The sequence below is a fragment of the Danio aesculapii genome, chromosome 5 (genome assembly GCF_903798145.1).
Source record: "Danio aesculapii chromosome 5, fDanAes4.1, whole genome shotgun sequence".
NCBI lineage: Eukaryota > Metazoa > Chordata > Actinopteri > Cypriniformes > Danionidae > Danio > Danio aesculapii.
This window is the reverse complement of record NC_079439.1, coordinates 64,644,295-64,665,021: the sequence shown is the minus strand read 5'-3', so window position 1 is coordinate 64,665,021 and position 20,727 is coordinate 64,644,295. Positions and strand designations below refer to the sequence as shown.

Below are 20,727 nucleotides of genomic sequence, written 5' to 3'. Positions count from 1 at the left end.
ATATTTTTTAAAAAAGAGCAAAATTATGTCATCTTATTTTCTGATTAAAACAAAAGTGTGTTAATTATTCATCTCTCTTCTGGGAGAGCACGAGGGAGCAAAGCCAGCATCGATACTAACCAAAAGCTAGATTGTATCATTTATATTTATAATAACGATAAATATATGACTATCAATATTTATGGACATATCGATATTTTTGACAACACTACCCCTAGAAGATATCATTTAAAACAGGGTTGTTTTTACTGTTTCGCTGATGATATCCAACACTATATCTTCTCAGAGCCCAATGATACATACTGTACAAATAAAAAAAAAACTTACAGAATGCATCATTTATATGCATTCTGTAGTGTTCTGCTAAACACAAATCCTTGTGATGGCATCAACGTAGAAGACTGTTTTAGCTGTTCTGAACCCATCGTCTATTACACTAAAGGGTTAACAAGCACTTGTGATGCGAGTATTGATTCACACTGCAGTATCAGTCTTTCTGACTCACGAACTTAATGAGCAGCACAGAAGCTGGAGATGGAAATCCTCTATAAACTGAATTAATTTGTGTTCTTTTTAAAGTATGCACTTTTATCTTTTACTAAAAGCGGACAGAAAAAAGATGATTTGTCATTTTGATTGATGCTTTTTCTTCTTGAAAGTGAAAGATGAGAGATTACACAATGAAGTGTGTAGGAGGGGAAGAGGGAGTGAAGATGAAAACACTTGCATGTTAACAGTGTGAAGCATTCACATATCAGAAGAGTAACCTACTTACAAACAACATGAGGAATTTGTTTCAGAAACCAACACTAAATGATCCACACTTCAGCGGTACTTATATTAACAACACTGAAAAAATGTCTGCTGCTTTAGTTTTTGGGGAGGATACCTTAATTGTTTTGTGTTCAATCAACTTAAATTTCAAAACAATGAAGTTACTTTAAACAATTTGTGTTGGGACACTGAGTGCACTGTAAAATGCTGGGTTCCACACAACTGATTTGTGTTGAGACAACACAAAGGAATTAAGTTAGCTTATTAGTTTTTACGTAGATTGAACAATAAAACAATTAAGTTGTCCCAAAAAAAAACTCAAGAATTGTGTTGTTTCAGCTCGTTTTATATAAGCAACATATAAAACAAAAACAAAACAAACAGCAAACATCATTTTTTTAAGTGTGAACTACAAATCTGCCAGCAAAAGAACTACATTGCCAGTCATGCACCACTCACACACCTGGCCTAGATCCCTGTTCAGGACTAATTAGACAGACTATATATACAGTTGAATTCAGAATTATTAGCCCCCCCTGAATTATTAGCTCCCGTTTATTTTTTCCCCCAATTTCTGTTTAACGGAGATATTTCTTTCAACACATTTCTAAACATAATAGTTTTAATAACTCATCTCTAATAACTGATTTATTTTATCTTTGCCATGATGACTAAATAATATTTTACTAAACATTTTTCAAGACACTTCTATACAGCTTAAAGTGACATTTAAAGGCTTAACTAGGTTAATTAGGTTAACTAGGCAGGTTAGGGTAATTAGGCAAGTTATTGTATAATGATGGTTTGTTCTGTAGACAGTAAAAACTGCTTTTATTCTAGCCAAAATAAAACAAATAAGACTTTCTCCAGAAGAAAAAATATCAGACATACTGTGAAAATTTCCTTGCTCTGTTAAACATAATTTGGGAAATATTTAAAAAAGAAAACAAATTCAAAGGGGGGCTAATAATTCTGACTTCAACTATATATATATATATATATATATATATATATATATATATATATATATATATATACACCTCTCAATCAAAACATGCTGCTGTATGATATTTTCTATATTTACATAGATCTCAACACATATGGTGCTAAATATGGACATTATCTTCAGATTTTAGGCTTCATGATGGCGCAGTGGGTAACACATTTGCCTCACAGCAAGAAGGTCGCTGGTTCGAATCTCAGCTGGGTCAATTGACGTTTCTGTGTGGAGTTCACACGTTCTCCCCGTGTTTGCGTGGGTTTCCTCAGGGTGCTCTGGTTTTCCCCACAAGTCCAAAGACATGCTGTATAGATTAATCGGGTAAGCTAAATTGTCCGTAGTGTATGTTATGTGAATGAGTGTGTATGGATATTTCCCAGAGATTGGTTGCAGCTGGAAGGGCATCCGCTGCGTAAAACATATGTTGGATAAGTTGGCGGTTCGTTCCGCTGTGCCGACCCCAGATTAATTAAGGGACTAAGCCGAAAATGAATGAATGAATGAACCAGATTTTCTAGTGCTCAAACAAGTATCTTTCAGGAATTCGGTTTAAATAACAACCAACTAAAACTCACTTTTTAAAGTAGTCAACTTGTCGCTTATAAGGCATTGAATTTACTTACTTTTTTAAGTAAAGAAACTACACTGCAAATAACATTGTGACATAAATTCAAGACAACCAATATTTCTATGTTGCTTTAACTTATTTTAACAAGTTAAGCAGGTTTCAACTAATTTTTTTAAGATACACAAAGTTTAACTTAATACTTTGTCAGTTTGATTGATGTAAGTTAGGATGACTAGAAAAGCAAGTAACTTTTTACATTCATTCATTAATTTTCCTTCACCTTGGTCTCTTATATAGCAGGGGTTGCCACAGCGTAATGAACCGCCAACTATTCCAGCATATGCTTTATGCAGCGGATGCTCTTCCAGCCGCAACCCAGTACTGAGAAACATCCATACACACTCACACACACACTGATACACTACGACCACTTTTGTTACCCAATTCACCCATGTCTTTGGACTGTGGGGGAAACCGGAGCACCCGAAGGAAACCCACACCAAAACAGGGAGAACATGCAAACTCCACACAGAAATGCCAACTGGCTCAGCCGGTACTCAAACCAGCGACCTTCTTGCTGTGAAGCGACAGTGCTAACCACTGAACCACCCCAATTTTTTTCAGGGTTACATTATAAAGTATATTTTTGCAAATAGTAGCCGCATTACTGTAAATACAGTTCTGTGTGCTTTCGCTAAATTATGAACAACCGTTTTTCAGCATACCAAAGACGCTTTCAATACAGCTGAACTTGTGTTGAACCCAGAACATTCCTTAAGAACCTCAGAAATCCAGCTTGATTTTTAAACTGAAGGCTTCAGAAATGCTGACCAGGCGCACCGTATCGTCCTGTGACAATAAACGTTCAATCCAAACTGCCCGTTTTTGGAGATTAATTACCACAAAAAACAATGTAAGGGGAGCCCCTGATCTCAAGGATGGATCAAACGCCATGAAGATGATTTATGTCTTTTTTTTACAGGTCACATTCATGTCAGCGTATGCACATTTAATAAGAAACCCTGCAGCTTTGAAGAAGAACATTCTGCGGTGAACGTGAACTTCAGCCTAGATGTGAATTAACTTCTGACACACCTAGGCATGACTTACAGGGATAGTTTACCCAAAAGTTACAATTTAATCATTATTTACTTACCCTCAAGTTTTTTCAAACCCCTACAAAGTTAATATATATATATATATATATATATATATATATATATATATATATATATATATATATATATATATATATATATATATATATATATATATATATATATATATATATATATATATGTGATCAATTAGTCATGACAACTTACAGTATGTTTTTAGTTTAATGTAACTTATTTATCTAAGGTGATCATGTTCTAACTTAATTTTATAAGTTACACAAGTTGTTTTAAGTCAGTTTAATATAATGTAAGTTTAAAGGACTCATAAGGTTAATTCGATTCAGCTTACAAACGTAAGGCAACCAGTACTTTTTACAGTGTATGAGTTTCTTTCTTCCATTTAAAAAAAAATCTGAGAAGCTAGCCATTGACATCCATACATTTTCCTTCAGCTTAGTCCCTTTATTCATCAGGGGTTGCCACAGCGGAATGAACTGCCAACTTATCCAGCATATATTTTACACAGCGAATGCCCTTCCAGTTGCAACCCAGTACTGGGAAACACCCATACACTAACATGCACACACATTCTCTATGGCCAATTTAGTTTATTCAATTCACCTATGGCGCATGTGTTTAAACTGTGGGGTAAACCGGAGCACCCAAGAGAAACCCACGTCAACACGAGGAGAAAGCAAACTCCACACAGAAATGGCAACTGACCCAGCCGTGGCTCGAACCAGCAACCTTCTTGCTGTGAGGCAACAGTGCTAACCACTGAGCCACAGTGTCGCCCCATTGACATCCATAATAGAAAAACTAATATAATGGAAGTCAATGGTTACAGGTTTTTAGCATTCTTCAAAATATCTTCTTTTGTGTTTAACAGAAGAAAACACTCAAAGGTTTGAAACAAGTAAAGGAAGAGTAAATGATGACAAATCAAAATTTTGAGTGAACTATCCATTTAAGAAATAAAATTTTGATCTTGACCAGGGGTCTCAAAGTGCTGGCCCGCGGGCCATTTGCGGCCCTCCCTCTTCCTCCCTCTGGCCCGCAACTGACATCAAAATATCGAGATTCGGCCCACCAAAACATGTATTTTTAAACCATTACCCACTGAACATTTAAAGTATTGTACTATATATCCGGTTATTTTCGCTTTCTCTCAGTGTGCGGCTGAAAGTAACGCACACGCAGATTATTTCTGGGGCTGATTTAAACGTTGAAATATAGGTCCTTAAGTGCGCTATTTTTACTAAAGCTCTATTTTTGTAAATATTTAAGGGTGATTTGATTATAATCAGCTTTATATCACCTGTATTTTGTTGTACAAACACTTCTTAATGGCTTACATGTTATGCTGGTGGTGTAAATCTGATCATTCTGCTAATATTCGATTCAAATGGTCTTATTTAATAGATTTTCCTCATATGCATATTAAGATTTGTATAAAAATGTGCATTAGTAAAGTTTTACTGCTGGCTGAATTGAACATGTTAAAGTAAACGTGAATATACAGTATACATAGTTTTCCCCTATTTGTTGTAGTTTTATAAAAAATAAAGATATTGAGAAGAACAATTGCCAGTAAAGTCACTAAAGTTACCCAATCTGCTTTCTGCTGTTTTAGGCTATCTGTTAAACTTTTGGTTAAGCAACCTTTGATAGGGACATAATCATTATTATTATGCTTATTATTAAACTGTAGTATTTTCATAGTAATTTAAACTCCCCTTTCAATATGCACAACAAGAAACCAAAAGGAGCTTTGATACTCTGAAGAATGTGTGAGGGCATCAATTTCATCAGGTTTTCATCCACTTTTTTCTTGTGCTTGAATGTTAAAACGGCCTTCCTATGAATTGTCAGTCTCAGATATGGCCCCCACCAATTTGACTACGAGACCCCGGATCTTGATCTTTGCATATAAGAGGTGTTTGTACCACTTCTGTGATATTTGCTTTAAAAACATACAATGGTTGAATATTAAGGGATCTGCGATATCAAAATGAGTTCTGATCATGTTCTTGATTGACAAAATGCTGGGATTTCAAAACGAATGTGTACCCAGCAGGCACCTTGATGTCTAAACAACATAAAATAAACAGATCAGATCTGATGTCAATCGACTGTACCATGATATCAAATTGAAATGGAACGTTAGCATCAAAACATGTAGAAATACTTTTGACATCATTAGCTGTGTTTCCATCAAAAGATGCGAATAAAATGTATGCGCAAAACCGAAATATTGCATAAAAGACGTCCAAATAAAGCATTTTTTTCCATCCAATAGGTCAAAGAGAACAAAAGCGTCACTTCCTGATTATCTGGCGCCAAATATCAAAAGTAAAAATAGAATTTGCAGTGGTAGGAGAAACTGCGTGAATCTTTTCTTCATTTAATAAATGACTTGCGCTTCAGAAGCCAATGCCAACACGCAATGAAGATGTGGTGGCGTTTGAAGGCGTGAGATGCAGAGCACAGACGCTCTTGATAATTCTGGATATTTTTTACATTGTGGCCACAATTACAGTTTTTCTCACTGGCTTTGGTGCATTTCTCACAACACTATTTACATTTGCACAACAGTTCATGCATTTCTCAAAACTATTAGTCAGTTGTGCACATCATAGTAGCAGTTTCTCATTCCTTCAACAAATTGCAAATGCTTTTGAACATGCATCAACTGCTTTCATACAGCTCTCTGCTGTTTATAACATTATCATTTGCTTATGTCATGTCAGTCAAAATGAACTAAACTTGTGAATGCTGAATAGTCAATCCACATAGAACTAATAGTCCTCATTTCATTACTTGAGCCATTAATGTTGGACTAGTTGTCAAAAATCTGTCAAGCAAATTTTATTAAAACAATTTAAATATTTTATCATGAAAATGTCTTCTAAATTGAACAATTTCATGAAAGATATACAGACCTGTGTATGTTGTAGGTTCAGTTCCAATATGTACTGCACAGCTCTACCCAAAGGAAGTTTATGTGTGTTGTAAATAAGAGTGTGTTTATTCTTCTGCACAATGCTGTGAATAAATTAGAATTGCAAAGAGCAAATGCAGTTAAAATGTGCAACATACATATTGAGTCTTGTACTCAGATACCTCACTATATGCAGTGATGTCTAACTTTATTGTAGTTTTCAATTGGCTGTGCAAATAGTATATAGTGCTGTCTTGAGCATTTTCAGCAAGTGTCACTAAAATCTGACTTTTTTGCATTGGAAAACTTGTACAGAGTAAAGTGTCATAATGAAAACATGACGAAGCCATTTGACTATCTTGTTCATAAACAATGGTGTCAGGACTTTTCATCTTGATGACACTGACACTTTCATTGACATCAATACTTGCTTTTGAGGAATGAGCTCTCCATTTTGAGCAAGTGACACGCTTTTGCAGGTTATCAACTAGGGTTTGCAGTTTGTACTAATTGTTTTGAGAAATGCTTGAGCTGTTGTGCAAATGTAAATAAGTGTTGTGAGAAATGCACCAAAGCCACTGAGAAAAACTGTAATATCAAATCGATTTACATTTTTGACGTGTTTTTTGATGTCGTTCTGACATCAAGATGCCTGCTGGGTTATTACTAATGGAATTTTGTTATTTCCTCCCGAAATATGTGTACAATACATAATTATTTGTTTTTTATGTGTATGCTCTTAACTTTTGACCGTGCTTTTATCTTGTTTGTTTGCTTTTTTATTAGAAGCACCAAACCTAAAAAAACCTAAAAAAAAAAAAAAAAAAAAGTTAGGGTACAGCTCTGAAATTCTTAAAAAATATATATTATTATTAAATTATTACATACAGGCCCCCATCATACACCCCGTGCAAGCCGTGTATGGTGCGTTTTGTTGCTATTTTCAGACCAGCGCAAAAATCATTTTCACGTTTTGCGCAACGTTGTTTAAATAGAAGATACATTTGCGCCACTTTGTGGACTCATGGGTGTGCTGGTCTAAAAATGAGGTGTGTTAAGGCGCATTGTTGGCGCGCTGCTATTTTGAAGAACTGAAATCGACAGCGCAATTGACCAGCTAAAAGCTGCTCTAATGTCCAGCAAAGAGTGCGTTAGTTATGCGCCTACCAAACGGCTACACATTGCTTAATACACACAGGATGTACAGCAATACACAAATATCTTTACATATGAAAAAAATAAAGGGTTAAAATGTTTATTATTTTCTACATAAATATAAAAACCACTACCTCCATGCCTTCTTTTTTTAATTTATTCATGACAATTTGCATTTGTATAATGTTAATATTATTAGCAGTATTATTTATTATATGCATATTTATATTTGTTTGAATAAAAACAAGCTTAGATTTGTCCACATGTCTGGTTTTGGAATAAGAATAGGACGTGTGTTTGGATATAACCCAGATTTTTGACCACACTTCGTTATTATTGCTCATTTATTTGTTTGCTGGAAATTAGAGCTGAATTTAGAAATAGTTTTGAAACAAATCTTTGCGCTTAACATATGAAATTAAATATGTAGGCTCGAATGGATGCCTTCAGTGGAGTGAGTTTCCACCGCTTCGATCATTAAAATAGAGCCCAAAGAGTCTCAAAATGTAGACAAAAACATTTGCTAAACATATTTGTGCTACACGAATGGATTAACACTGTAAGTGAACCTGAAAAAAATCCATGTTGTGACCCCTTTCAAGTGTGTGTGCAGGTATGCTTTAAAACATGAACATGTGTAACCGTTAGCGGAGCCAGTATAAAGAGCCCTTTATCCAGAAAGAGCAGAGGAAGTGAGCTTCAGAATAAATAGCAGCATGAAGAGAGGTACAGACCGCGGGATTACACATCTGGAGACATTACAATTCCACCTCCATGCCAAGAAACTCAGTCAGCACCGCCACCCACACACACACACACACACACATAAACACACACAGATGTCAAAAACACATTTCAAAGCAAATGTTGAGTCTGACAGCTCTTCATCAATACCAGCTTTCTTCGTCTTATTCTTTTATGACCTCTGACCTCTCGCTTCCTGTATACCGAGAAAGGAAACATAAACTTAAGGCGGGGGGAAACTAAAAAAGAAAGCTCCACCTCTCTCTCTCTCCTGCTTTCAACTCTTCCAGAGGAAAGTCTAAAATCTGCCACGTCGATTGTGAAAAAAGTTTTTGAAAGGCGCTATAATAGTTGTACAAAGCAAATGCTGCATATCGTACCGTTTTGTATATCAGCTATCAAAGAGTTTCTGAGATCTGAGAGGGATTTATGAGGCGACAAGGGGTGAAAGGGCCAGGAAACACAACGCTTCTTGCCACCCACATTTTTCATTTTCTCGTCCCGCCATCAAACAGTTTTAATGGACCCCCGTCTCCTCCTCCTCCTCCCCCACTCAACCTCCACTCTTTGGCATCTCACACACTCGGACGTCCAGCCGGACAGAGAGACAGACGGAGAAAAGGATGGATGGAGGTTTTCGGAGGACAATCGGAACATCCAGGGGATAAATCTGAAGGGCAGTTGCTTAAACCTTGAGGTACTATTTGTTTATGTTTATATGGTATTTGGATCAAGATTTGGATCAAAAATGTTTTTCAAAATTCTCCTAAGACAAGAATGGGTGTTGAACAATAGCGTTTGGACAACTTTGATTAAATGTTTTGATCTACATCAAATGTTGACGTGGTAGTGTATATATACAGTTGAAGTCAGAATTATGAGCCCTCCTTTGAATTTTCTTTTCTTTTTTAAATTTTTCCCAAATGATGCTTAATAGAGCAAGTAAATTTTCACAGTATGTCTGATAATATTTTTTCTTCTGGAGAAAGTCGTATTTATTTTATTTCGGCTAGGATAAAAGCAGTTTTAAATTTTTCAAAAACCATTTTAAGGTCAAAATTATTAGCTAATATATAGCTTTAAGCTATATATATTTTTAGATAGTCTACAGAACAAACCATCGTTATACAATAACTTGCCTAATTACCCTAACCTGCCTAGTTAACCTGATTAGCCTGGTTAAGCCTTTGAATGTCACTTTAAGCTGAATAGAAGTGTCTTGAAAAATATCTAGTCAAATATTATTTACTGTCATCAAGGCAACTGATTTATTTTATCTTTGCCATGATGACAGTAAATAATATTTTACTTGATATTTTTCAAGACACTTCTATACAGCTGACATTTAAAGGCTTAACTAGGTTCATTAGGTTAATTAGTCAGGTTAGGGTAATTAGGCAAGTTATTGCATAATGATGGTTTGTTCTGTAGACTAACTAAAACAAAATTAGCTTAAAGGGGCTAAAAAATGTTGACCTTAAAATGTATTTTAAAAAATGTAAAACTTTATTCTAGCCAAAATAAAACAAATACGCCTTTTTTCAGAAGAAAGAATATTATCAGACATACTGTGAAAATTTCTTTGCTTTGTTAAATATAATTTTGGAAATATTTAAAAAAGAAAAAATAATTAAAAAGGGGGGTAATAATTCTGACTTCAACTGTATATATATATATATATATATATATATATATATATATATATATATATATATATATATATATATATATATATATATATATATATATATATATATATGAGTACACTCCATTTTGAAAATGAATATTTTTATCCATTTCTTAGTGAATATTTTGGTGCATTTAATCAAAACAGATTTATTAAACAGATATATTAATTAAAATAATATTTTAGTCACCGAACATCTTTACAAATTTAAAGATAACATAAAGAATACAATTCAAGCAAAATATACTTACAACCTACAAAATTTCAACAAATTTTTTCCTTTTTTTTTTTGCTTCTCTTGATTTTTCCCCTTTTTTAAAATTTGTATTTGATATTTTTCTATAACATATAAATTTGGGTGTACTAGTTTTTGCACCGTTATTGAAAGTTATTTTGTTAGATAAGCTCTAGATTTGACTGCAATACTGACTAAACTAATGTATATGCACAAATATAATATTGTAGAGCTTCCTATTAAAAATATTAATTTAAAAGATAGATTCATGAGGGGTGTACTTATATATGCTGAGCACTGTATATATGTTCATCAATGGCCATATATCAGATTCATGCGTGGGTAAAGTTAAGGAAGGCAATTAAGTAAATTAATTAATTATTGCATTAAGGCAAAAATAAGTCATTTTAAATGTGATTTATAAATTTAAATATATAAATTATAGATAAATTCTACATTTAAAATAATACAACAATAATACTCTTAAAATTTTTAATTTAAAGTGGTTGCTTTATATTTTAATTAAAATTGAATTAAAGTTACATTAAACTAACTTAAAACAGATTGTACCACTTAAACATATAAGTCAATAATACAAGGTTAATGTTTTAAATAACTTAAATGACCACAAAAACATGTAATTATGACTTATTGATCATACAATTTTTTAATATACTATTTATGCATGTTTATATGAAAGCTAAAAGGTTTAAATAAAGATCTAAAAGGTCTAAAGTGATCAGCTTCTCTGAATAATAAATAAAAAATGTATTAAATAAATCAAGAAGTGAATAGTCTGCTTCATGAAATAAGTAATCTGATGTAAAGTTAAACTCATGTAATATTACCACAGCAAATGGCTTGTTGTAACACATCGATTTCAAGCAAATACTCAATAGTGTAGTATTATGTCAATAGTAAAGACCAACGTATTCTGTGCTGACTAACAAAGGTAGAAAAACACACATTTTGCATGTTTGAAAGACTTGATGAAGGTATTCATGGACATTTATCTTCATCAAAGGGATAGTTCACCCAAAAATTAACATTTACACACTATTGACCCTCTCTCTCGTTATTCTGTTAAACACCAAAGAAGATATTTTGAAGAAAGCTGAAAACCTGTACAGTGTTTAAAAAAATCTGCCTTAAATTTTTAAGTTGAATCAAATGAACTTTTCGATTTATCTCAACTTAAATGAATCAAGTTAAACTGTGTATGACTTAAACATTTGTGTTGAAACCTGATTACCTTATTAAAATAAGTTAAAGTACCATGAAAATATTTGTTGTCTTGATTTTTTATCATTAAATATCATTGATTTCCATAGTAAAAAAATACTATGGAACTCAATAGTTACAGGTATCCAGCTGTCTTTGAAGAATCTTTTGTGTTCAACAGAAGAAAGACACTCATTAAGGTTTGAAACAAGTAAATGATGGCAGAATTTGAATGTTTGAGTGAGTTATCTCTTTAACACTATATAATGTATGCATGTACATATTGTTCTTTAATGTTTTGTGCACATTGATTCCTCACAGTCATGATCGACTCCTGCATCTCCCTCGTGCCCGCTCCGCTTTCCCAGTGTTCAGACTACCTGTTCAGGGAGTAGAGATTGTACAGTAGTCTGCACATTGGTTAGGCTGAGTGAGGGCTGCACACACTCCGTCATCTTCATCTCGTCATCGTAATACTGTGTGTCTGACCATGGAAATCTGCATGCCTTTGTGTGCTAAGTGATGTCTGTAAATGTATGTTAGGCAAGGGTGTTACATGGCTAAATCTGACTCAATCTTCCAGGGAGACATTGAGGAAGTTTTTAAGCAGTTGGGTAAAATAATTATTTTCCTTTTACACAATTGTTTTTTAAAGTAAAGTACTTAAAAAAACTATAAAATACTAAACACACACACATATATATATATATATATATATATATATATATATATATATATATATATATATATATATATATATATATATATATATATATATATATATATATATATATATATATTTACTTATCTAATTAAACTAAAAGTTAATAAAATTCAATATTTTTCCATTTTAGTTTAATTAGAAATACAGATATCAAAATGTTCTAAAAACTATTTTATATTTAATTAAAATAGGTATATACATACAGTACATACATACCTTGTTATGTATTATAATACACACACACACACACGCACACACGCACGCACGCACGCACGCACGCACGCACACATGCACACACACACACACACACACACACACTATTATTATATATAATAAAAATACAATTTTACTATTATATTAATTACTATTGTAATATTAACATTACAATTATAAACAATTTAAAAGTCATTTCTGAAAGCTAATTAAGCAGCTAAAACGCTTTTCTTTTCTTAATTTTTATTATTTTTTTGAATTATTATTTTGAAAAAGGTTATAGGTTATTTATTTATTTATTTCCCCACTTATAAAGCAATATATAAAGTAATATAGAGTAAACATGGAGAAAGGAAAGAAAGAAGAAAGAAAGGAAGGAAGAAAGGAAGAAAGAAAGAAAGAAAGAAAGAAAGAAAGAAAGAAAGAAAGAAAGAAAGAAAGAAAGAAAGAAAGAAAGAAAGAAAGAAAGAAAGAAAGAAAGAAAGAAAGAAAGAAAAAAATGAGAAGAAAAAAGAATAGAAAATAGAAATGAACAAACAAATAGGGAGAAAAAACAAAGACAACAAAATTAAGAAAAGAAACAAACAAAGAACCAAACAAAAAAACACATAAAAAATAAGGAAACAAACAAACAAACAAACAAACAAAAAACAACAAAAAACAACAAAAAAGGAAAGAAAAAAAGAAACAAACAAACAAAATGACAAAAATAAGGAAAGAAACAAACAAACAAAAAATAAGGAAAGAAACAAACAAACTAACAAACAAACAAAAATAAGGAAAGAAAGAAACAAACAAAAATAAAGAAAGAAACAAACAAACAAAAACAAACAAAAATAAGGAAATAAACAAACAAAATAGGGAGAAAAAGGAAAAAGAATAAAAAACGGAACAAAAAAAAACAAAGATAAGAAGAATAAGGAAAGAAAGAAAAAAGAAAGAAAAGAAAGGAAGAAAGAAACAAACAAACGAAGGAACGAAGGAATGAAGGAACGAACAAACAAACAAACAAAAATAGAATAAAAGAAACAAACAAAAAATAAAGAAAATAAGGAAAAACTAAAGAAAAAAGAAAATATGTAGAAAAAAGAATAAAAGAAAGAAAAGAAACAAACAAAAATGAAAAGAAAGAGAAAAAAACAACAAAAATAAGGAAAAGAAAGAAAGAAAGAAAGAAAGAAAGAAAGAAAGAAAGAAAGAAAGAAAGAAAGAAAGAAAGAAAGAAAGAAAGAAAGAAAGAAAGAAAGAAAGAAAAGAAAAGCCAATGTTATTTGTAGCGATGCTGATTTGATGGAAAATAAAGTCTTTTTGCCTGGATTTAATTCTCATTGTTTGGCCTCTTATTTCACCCGCCTGGACCACAAAGAAATTGTTTTGGCACACGCAGCACATGCCTGTGGTTTAAAAAAAAACCAGGAGATTAAATGAAAAGCAATTATATGCAAAACTGACATTTTTTTCTGAGCAACCTTTCGTTTTGAATGAGAAACTTCTTTGTTTCAAGAGGACTTTCTCTGAAGTGTTGGAGCAACAATCTGGTATGTATAATAATGAAAACCATATGCCAGCTTTTCAACCCCCATCCAGCCCTCGCCTTGCTTTTTTAATGCCCCTGTCTGGGACTGAAAATGCGGGAGAGTCGGGGGTCGCAAATGTACCAAAACACCTGTACTTAATCAAACCCTCAAGATGGAAAATAAGAAACAGAATTACTGAAAAAAGAACCAGAATAACACACTCGTTTATACAGTATGACCTCATCCGTCTCATTCACTTTCCCATATCCAGTGAGGCACTTTCTGCTACGATAAGATGCTTTAACTGTGGAACAGACTAAATATAGCCTTGCTTCTGGTGGAAATAATACTAAAGCGACAGAGAATATGAAAAGAAAACAAGTGCGCTTTAGGGCGCTTCTGATAAAAAGCAGCACTGAATGAAAAGAGGCTTCGCTCACCTCATCATCTTTGTACCAGGACAGATTTTCAGCGGTCAGGACAAACCAGTACTCCTTCGCTCCTCCTTTCATGATGCCAATGTTGTTGATGGTGAGCCAACCCTTCCTGATCACCTAGACAGAAACAAACATGAAAAAAAATAAGTTATTTAATTTGTTTTTCTGTTTATTCACGGCATTTTTTCTTTTTGTCTTGTTTCTAGTCCAGGATCTAGTCTAAGGTTGTTTTGTTTACCCTATTGGCAGATTATCCATCTTGTTTTAACCCTTATGTGCTGTTGAGGGTGTTTTCATCCACTCTGAGGTGATTTTGAGTCTTAATTTGGCCATAGCTTTACAATTTAAAAGTCATTTCTGAAAGCTAATTAAGCAGCTAAAACGCTTTTCTTTTCTTAAATTTTTATTATTTTTTGAATTATTATTTTGAAAAAGGTTATAGGTTATTTATTTATTTATTTCCTCACTTATAAAGTAATATAGAGTAAACATGGAGAAAGAAAGAAAGAAAGAAAGAAAGAAGGAAAGAAAGAAAAAAATGAGAAGAAAAAAGAATAGAAAATAGAAATTAACAAACAAATAGGGAGAAAAAACAAAGACAACAAAATGAAGAAAAGAAACAAACAAACAACCAAACAAAAAAAAAAACATAAAAAATAAGGAAACAAACAAACAAACAAACAAACAAACAAACAAACAAAAAACAACAAAAAAGGAAAGAAAAAAAGAAACAAACAAACAAAACGACAAAAACAAGGAAAGAACCAAACAAACAAAAATAAGGAAAGAAACAAACAAACTAACAAACAAACAAAATAAGGAAAGAAAGAAACAAACAAAAATAAAGAAACAAACAAACAAACAAAAACAAACAAAAATAGGGAAATAAATAAACAAACAAAAAGGGAGAAAAAGGAAAAAGAATTAAAAAACGGAACAAAAAAAACAAAGATAAGAAGAATAAGCAAAGAAAGAAAAAAGAAAGAAAGAAACAAACAAACAAACGAAGGAACGAATGAAGGAACGAACGAACAAACAAACAAACAAACAAACAAACAAAAATAGAATAAAAGAAACAAACAAAAAATAAAGAAAATAAGGAAAAAATAAAGAAAAAAGGAAAGGAAGATAAAAGAAAAATGGAGGAGAAAGAAAGAAACTAACTAACAAACACACAAAAATAGGTAGAAAAAACGAATAAAAGAAAGAAAAGAAACAAACAAAAATATGGAGAAAAGAAAGAGAAAAAAAACTTTCTGTTTTTTTAGCTTTCTCTGTGTTTCAGCTAGCAGAATGATTTTGGTGACAAATCTTGACACATATTTTGAAAAAAAATGCTTTAATTTTTATTAAAAAAAAAAAAAAACTCAATGAAACAATCTGGGCAAATTTGCTACCCTTAGGTAATGTTCAGAATGAAAACACCCACTGAATTAAACTGCTGTAAAAATGCATCAGAGTAATATTTTTTTAGAATTTGTTTGCATAAATCTGTTAATCAACCTCAGTCCTGATCAAAACTACTAAATTGCTTAGAAAAGTACAGAATTTTAACTCTTTAATTGCCAAATTCTTAAATGATGTCACTGATTTGGTGAAAAAACACAGACAAAATGATGTTGTGGACTTTTTTTTTACCTTTTTTTCACAGTCTTGGACATCTGAAACAACATTGCCTTTGATGCAATGTTTTTAAACGATTTTAATTCTTTGCCCCTAATTTATTATTGTTGGCTATTGTTCGCCCCATTGGCTTCAATTATAACCACATTTTTTTCATTTCACATTTTCACATATAATCATGCATTTTTAATTGTTGGTGGTTTTCCCTGGTGGGAGGAGGTACATTTTACTGTTGATCACCATCAACCTTTTAGAAAAAAAAGCTTAGTTACTGGATTTTATATGGAGTATAACAGCAAATTAAAGTGTGCGTATGCGTGTCTGTGAGTGTAAGAGTGACCTTTACGCACTTACCTTGATGCGTCTGAGAAAATCAAAATATGCATCTCAGCTCTCAGAACTACATGGAGTAAATAAAAACAAAGACTGTGCATTTTTGCACCATCGAATGTGGTTATAATGGAAGTCAATGGAGCAAAAACAGCCACCAACAGAAAATTAGGGAGAAAAAATGAAAATCTAGCAATGAATCAAGACTTTGACAATAGGTTAAAAAAAATCCAGCCCGTCAGTGCAATAGCCTAGTGGTTAGCGCACTGACATATGATGCAGTAGCACTTCAGGGCGTCCTGAGTTCGAATCCCGGCTCGTGGACATTTCCCATCCCTACCCCCTTTCTCTCTCCCACTTCGCTTCCTGTCTGTAAAACTGTCCTATCCGCTTAATAAAGGCAAAAAGGCCAAAAATAAATCTTAAAAAAAAAATAAAAAAATCCAGCCCACAATTACATTTTATATTGAAAATACGACATTTTGTGTGTGTTTTTTCACCAAATCAGTGACATCGTTTGTGAACTTGGCAATTAAAGAGTTAAAAACCTGTTATTTGTAAAAACATTTAGTAGTTTTGATCAGGACTGGGGTTGATTAACAGATTTATGCAAAAATATATATTTTTTTATTATTTATCTGATGCATTTTTACAGCAGTTTAATTCAGTGGATGTTGTCATCCCGAACATGACAAAAGGGTAGTATATTTTGGGTTAAGGAAAAATCTCACTTCTTTTTGACATATTACTTCTGAAAATAAGACTTTTGTCAAGAAAACGCTTCGTGATTTAAGAATATTTTTGATATTTGGACTAGAAACAAGACAATATGTTGAACATTAAACAGTTTAACAAAGTGACTTTTATTGACATTTTAGTATAGTTTAAAACAATATATTGCATAAAAAATATTATATGTAATTAATTAAGCTCGTAAATTAACAGAAAATACAGTTTTTGTACTGTAATTTATAATATAAAGACAATATATCTTTGTAAGCTAGTGGTCCTCAACCACCGGATAAATTACTAAGTCTATATGAGTAATAAGTCATTAATTATTTCCGTTTTATTTATTATTTGAGTCTGAACGATCATTTATTTTGAAAAATCTTTTATTTTGAAAAATGACCTTATTCTCTTGCTTACATCTCAGTCACTTGAGCGCCCAAATTTGACCCACAAGCAGCAAAATGAGTAAGAAACAGATGTCTTTGGAAAGTTTCTTTGCTGAGGGGAAAAGGTCCAGTGAGGGACCTGCGAACTGCCAAGGAACAGCTCAGCAACTCTTTTGTCAACAAATCAGGTGAATCCATGTTTGTGATGACCGTTCACATATTACGTCTTTTCTAGTTTGTGCAAATTCCTTATTTCCAATGGAGGTGATGTGCTCTTGCCTTTCAGACGCACACAGTTGAATAAATCAAAGATTATAGAACACAAAAACTTGTTAGAGGAAAGATAATTCAAAATATAAATAAATGAAAAAAAATGCATGAATCACAAAATATGGAAAACCACTCATTTATGATTTTTTTAACAGTGAGAAGATTATTTTAAGATGCTAAGATATATACAAAATTTGATCATCAGATTAAAATAATCAGAAATCTCTGTTTACATTGTAGACGCTTAATCAGAGTATTGTCTTACTCATATTAAAATCGGATTATTTGTGTCCATATAAAGCAGCACGGTGGTGCAGTGGGTAACACATTCGCCTCACAGCAAGAAGGTCGCTGGTTCGAGCCTCGGCATGTCTGTGTGGAGTTTGCATGTTCTCCCCGTGTTGGCGTGGGTTTCCTCCGGGTGCTCCGGTTTCCCCCACAAGTCCAAAAACATGTGCTATGGGTGAATGGGGTAAGCTAAATTGTCTGTCGTGTATGTGTGTGAATGAGTGTGTATGGATGTTTCCCAGTGATGGGTTGCAGCTAGAAGGGCATCCGCTGTGTAAAACATATGCTGGATAAGTTGGCGGTTCATTCCGCTGTGGTGACCCCAGATTAATACAGGGACTAAGCCGAAATGAAAACGAATGAATAGTGTCCATGTAAACATACTGATGCTTTAAATTCAAATGAGATCATGCTCTTTTCAAGAGAGGGCGGAGCTACAAACGCCTATGCGTCACCATAGACAGATTCAAAACAGGACTAACATTATCTCTGTGAAAAACAGTGACAGTAAAGATATTTACAATGCAAAACTTGTTTTATAATGTCATGTATATTTAACTTTTTCAAATCAATAATTGATTTGGAACTAATCATAAAGGAATTTTTTTTAAAAATGGTTCGCACATACATAGATAAATTAAAGGATAAAATAATTTTTTTCTTATTTATTCAGAATATTGTTTTTTTTACTCTATTTTGATTATGAAGCTTCAGTTTGCTCCAAACATTTAAAAGCTTTTTTTTACATTTTCATATAAAAAGTGTGTATCAATAGCAAATAAATATCAACTTATAGTTTAGTATATTATTATTATTATTATTTAAGAACTACAATTTGTTAACCTAAATGTTAGATTAAATGTTTTTCTCAATTTCTCAAATTTTTAGTAGTTTTTATTTTTTATTTCTTACATCTAGCAGTATTTTTTCCCCTTTTACCCAGAAAAAGACATGTACTGCATTTGAGGTGAGCTATATTTGTTCAGTACATTTGTTCTCTGAGATCATCTTTGTACCAGAAGAGCTATAACGCTCTCGGGAGGACAGTGACTTTCCACCGGAAACCCTGATTCACACACAAAACCCTCTTCTTTATTGGAAAAGGACAGAATTAATTAATGATCATAATAAGCTATTTGTGCTGTAGTTTAAAACGAGTATGAGGACTATAATTATCAATATGTAAGGCTATTTTTCACATCACTTCATACTGAAAGGCCAGACCACATTAGCAGGCACTCACACACACGCACACAGACATACACTTACACTTACCATTATCTCATCCTGAGGAGCGTTGGCATAGGAACAGTAGCAAAGAAAAGACAGGTAATTAGAAACTGAAAAAGGCAGCGGAGAAAACAGACAAAATGAACAGAATACAAGCACAGCTGAAAGATATGAAGTTCACAGCATGAAACCAAGACATAAAATCATTTGTGAAATGTGCCTAAATATAACACGCTAAAAGTGGTCTTCTATTATTACTTTACATTTTCATATAAAGCCTGTATATTATTAGCAAATAAATATCATATATATATATATATATATATATATATATATATATATATATATATATATATATATATATATATACACACACGCACGCACACACACACTACCTGACAAAAGTCTTGTTTTAGGAACCACAAATAATAACTTGACTTCTAGGCAAAGGCCTCTAGATTATGCTTATTTTACCCATATAAAATATGATAATGCCTTGATTTTTAATTATTTAATTAGGACAGTAAAGTCTGACTTTGCTTGGAAAAAAGTCTTGTTATTTAACAGAGATAATGTACAGTCTAGAATATAAAGTCATGGTGCAGTGGAAAGAGAATTAATATTGGTATGACTCCCATGAGCTTGGAGGACTGCATCCATACATCCCTGCAGTGACTCAAATAACTTATTAATAAAGTCATCTGGAATGGCAAAGAAAGCGTTCTTGCAGGACTCCCAGAGTTCATCAAGATTCTTTGGATTCATCTTCAATGCCTCCTCCTTCATCTTACCCCAGACATGCTCAATAATGTTCATGTCTGGTGACTGGGCGGGCCAATCCTGGAGCACCTTGACCTTCTTTGCTTTCAGGAACTTTGATGTGGAGGCTGAAGTATGGGAAGGAGCGCTATCCTGCTAAAGAATTTGCCCTCTCCTGTGGTTTGTAATGTAATGGGCAGCACAAATGTCTGATACCTCAGGCTGTTATTTTAGCCATCCACTCTGCAGATCTCTCGATTGCCTCCATACTGAATGTAACCCCAAACCATGATTTTTCCGCCACCAAACTTGACTGATTTCTCTGAGAATCATGGGTCCGTGCGGGTTCCAAAAAACCCAATCATCACAGTATTTGTGATGGTTGGGTTTGTGACGGTGGCGGAAATCACGGGCCGGGGGGGATCATGGTTCCGCTACGCCACTGGCTCAGACTATATACAATTGCCATCTCTTAGAAGTAGAAATTTTCTTTGCTCCTTGACTAAACGTAGTCAAAAACAAGTATTCTAATCAAGTATTTATAGATCGATGCATGACCGGTGACAGACCTATTTGGCTGTATTGTGAAGTGAAACTTAGCCTACCAGAACTTTTAGCAAAGGTGGAACTTTTTTATTTCTTTACGACAAAGGAGTTATGCTAGAAATGTTTCTGGATGAGGTATTTATGTGATTTATACATAATAGCGGTATTCTGATCTGTCTTAAAGCATCACTATTATGCAGTCATTACAGGGCATTACAGTGTTGTCATA

The 20,727-nt window shown here is 32.9% G+C and overlaps 1 protein-coding gene across 2 annotated transcripts in view; it reads right to left on the bottom strand.

The window, feature by feature from the left end:
- Nucleotides 1-20,727, bottom strand: part of dnm1b (dynamin 1b) — a 92,073-nt gene that overhangs the window by 22,332 nt on the left and 49,014 nt on the right. For both annotated transcript variants that reach the window (XM_056458688.1, XM_056458689.1), the window contains exons 14-15: nucleotides 19,239-19,250; nucleotides 14,338-14,451 (exon numbers count right to left, since the gene is read on the bottom strand). In XM_056458688.1, coding sequence (XP_056314663.1) covers nucleotides 14,338-14,451; nucleotides 19,239-19,250 — 126 coding nt within the window. The remainder of the gene's footprint in view (nucleotides 1-14,337; nucleotides 14,452-19,238; nucleotides 19,251-20,727) is intronic.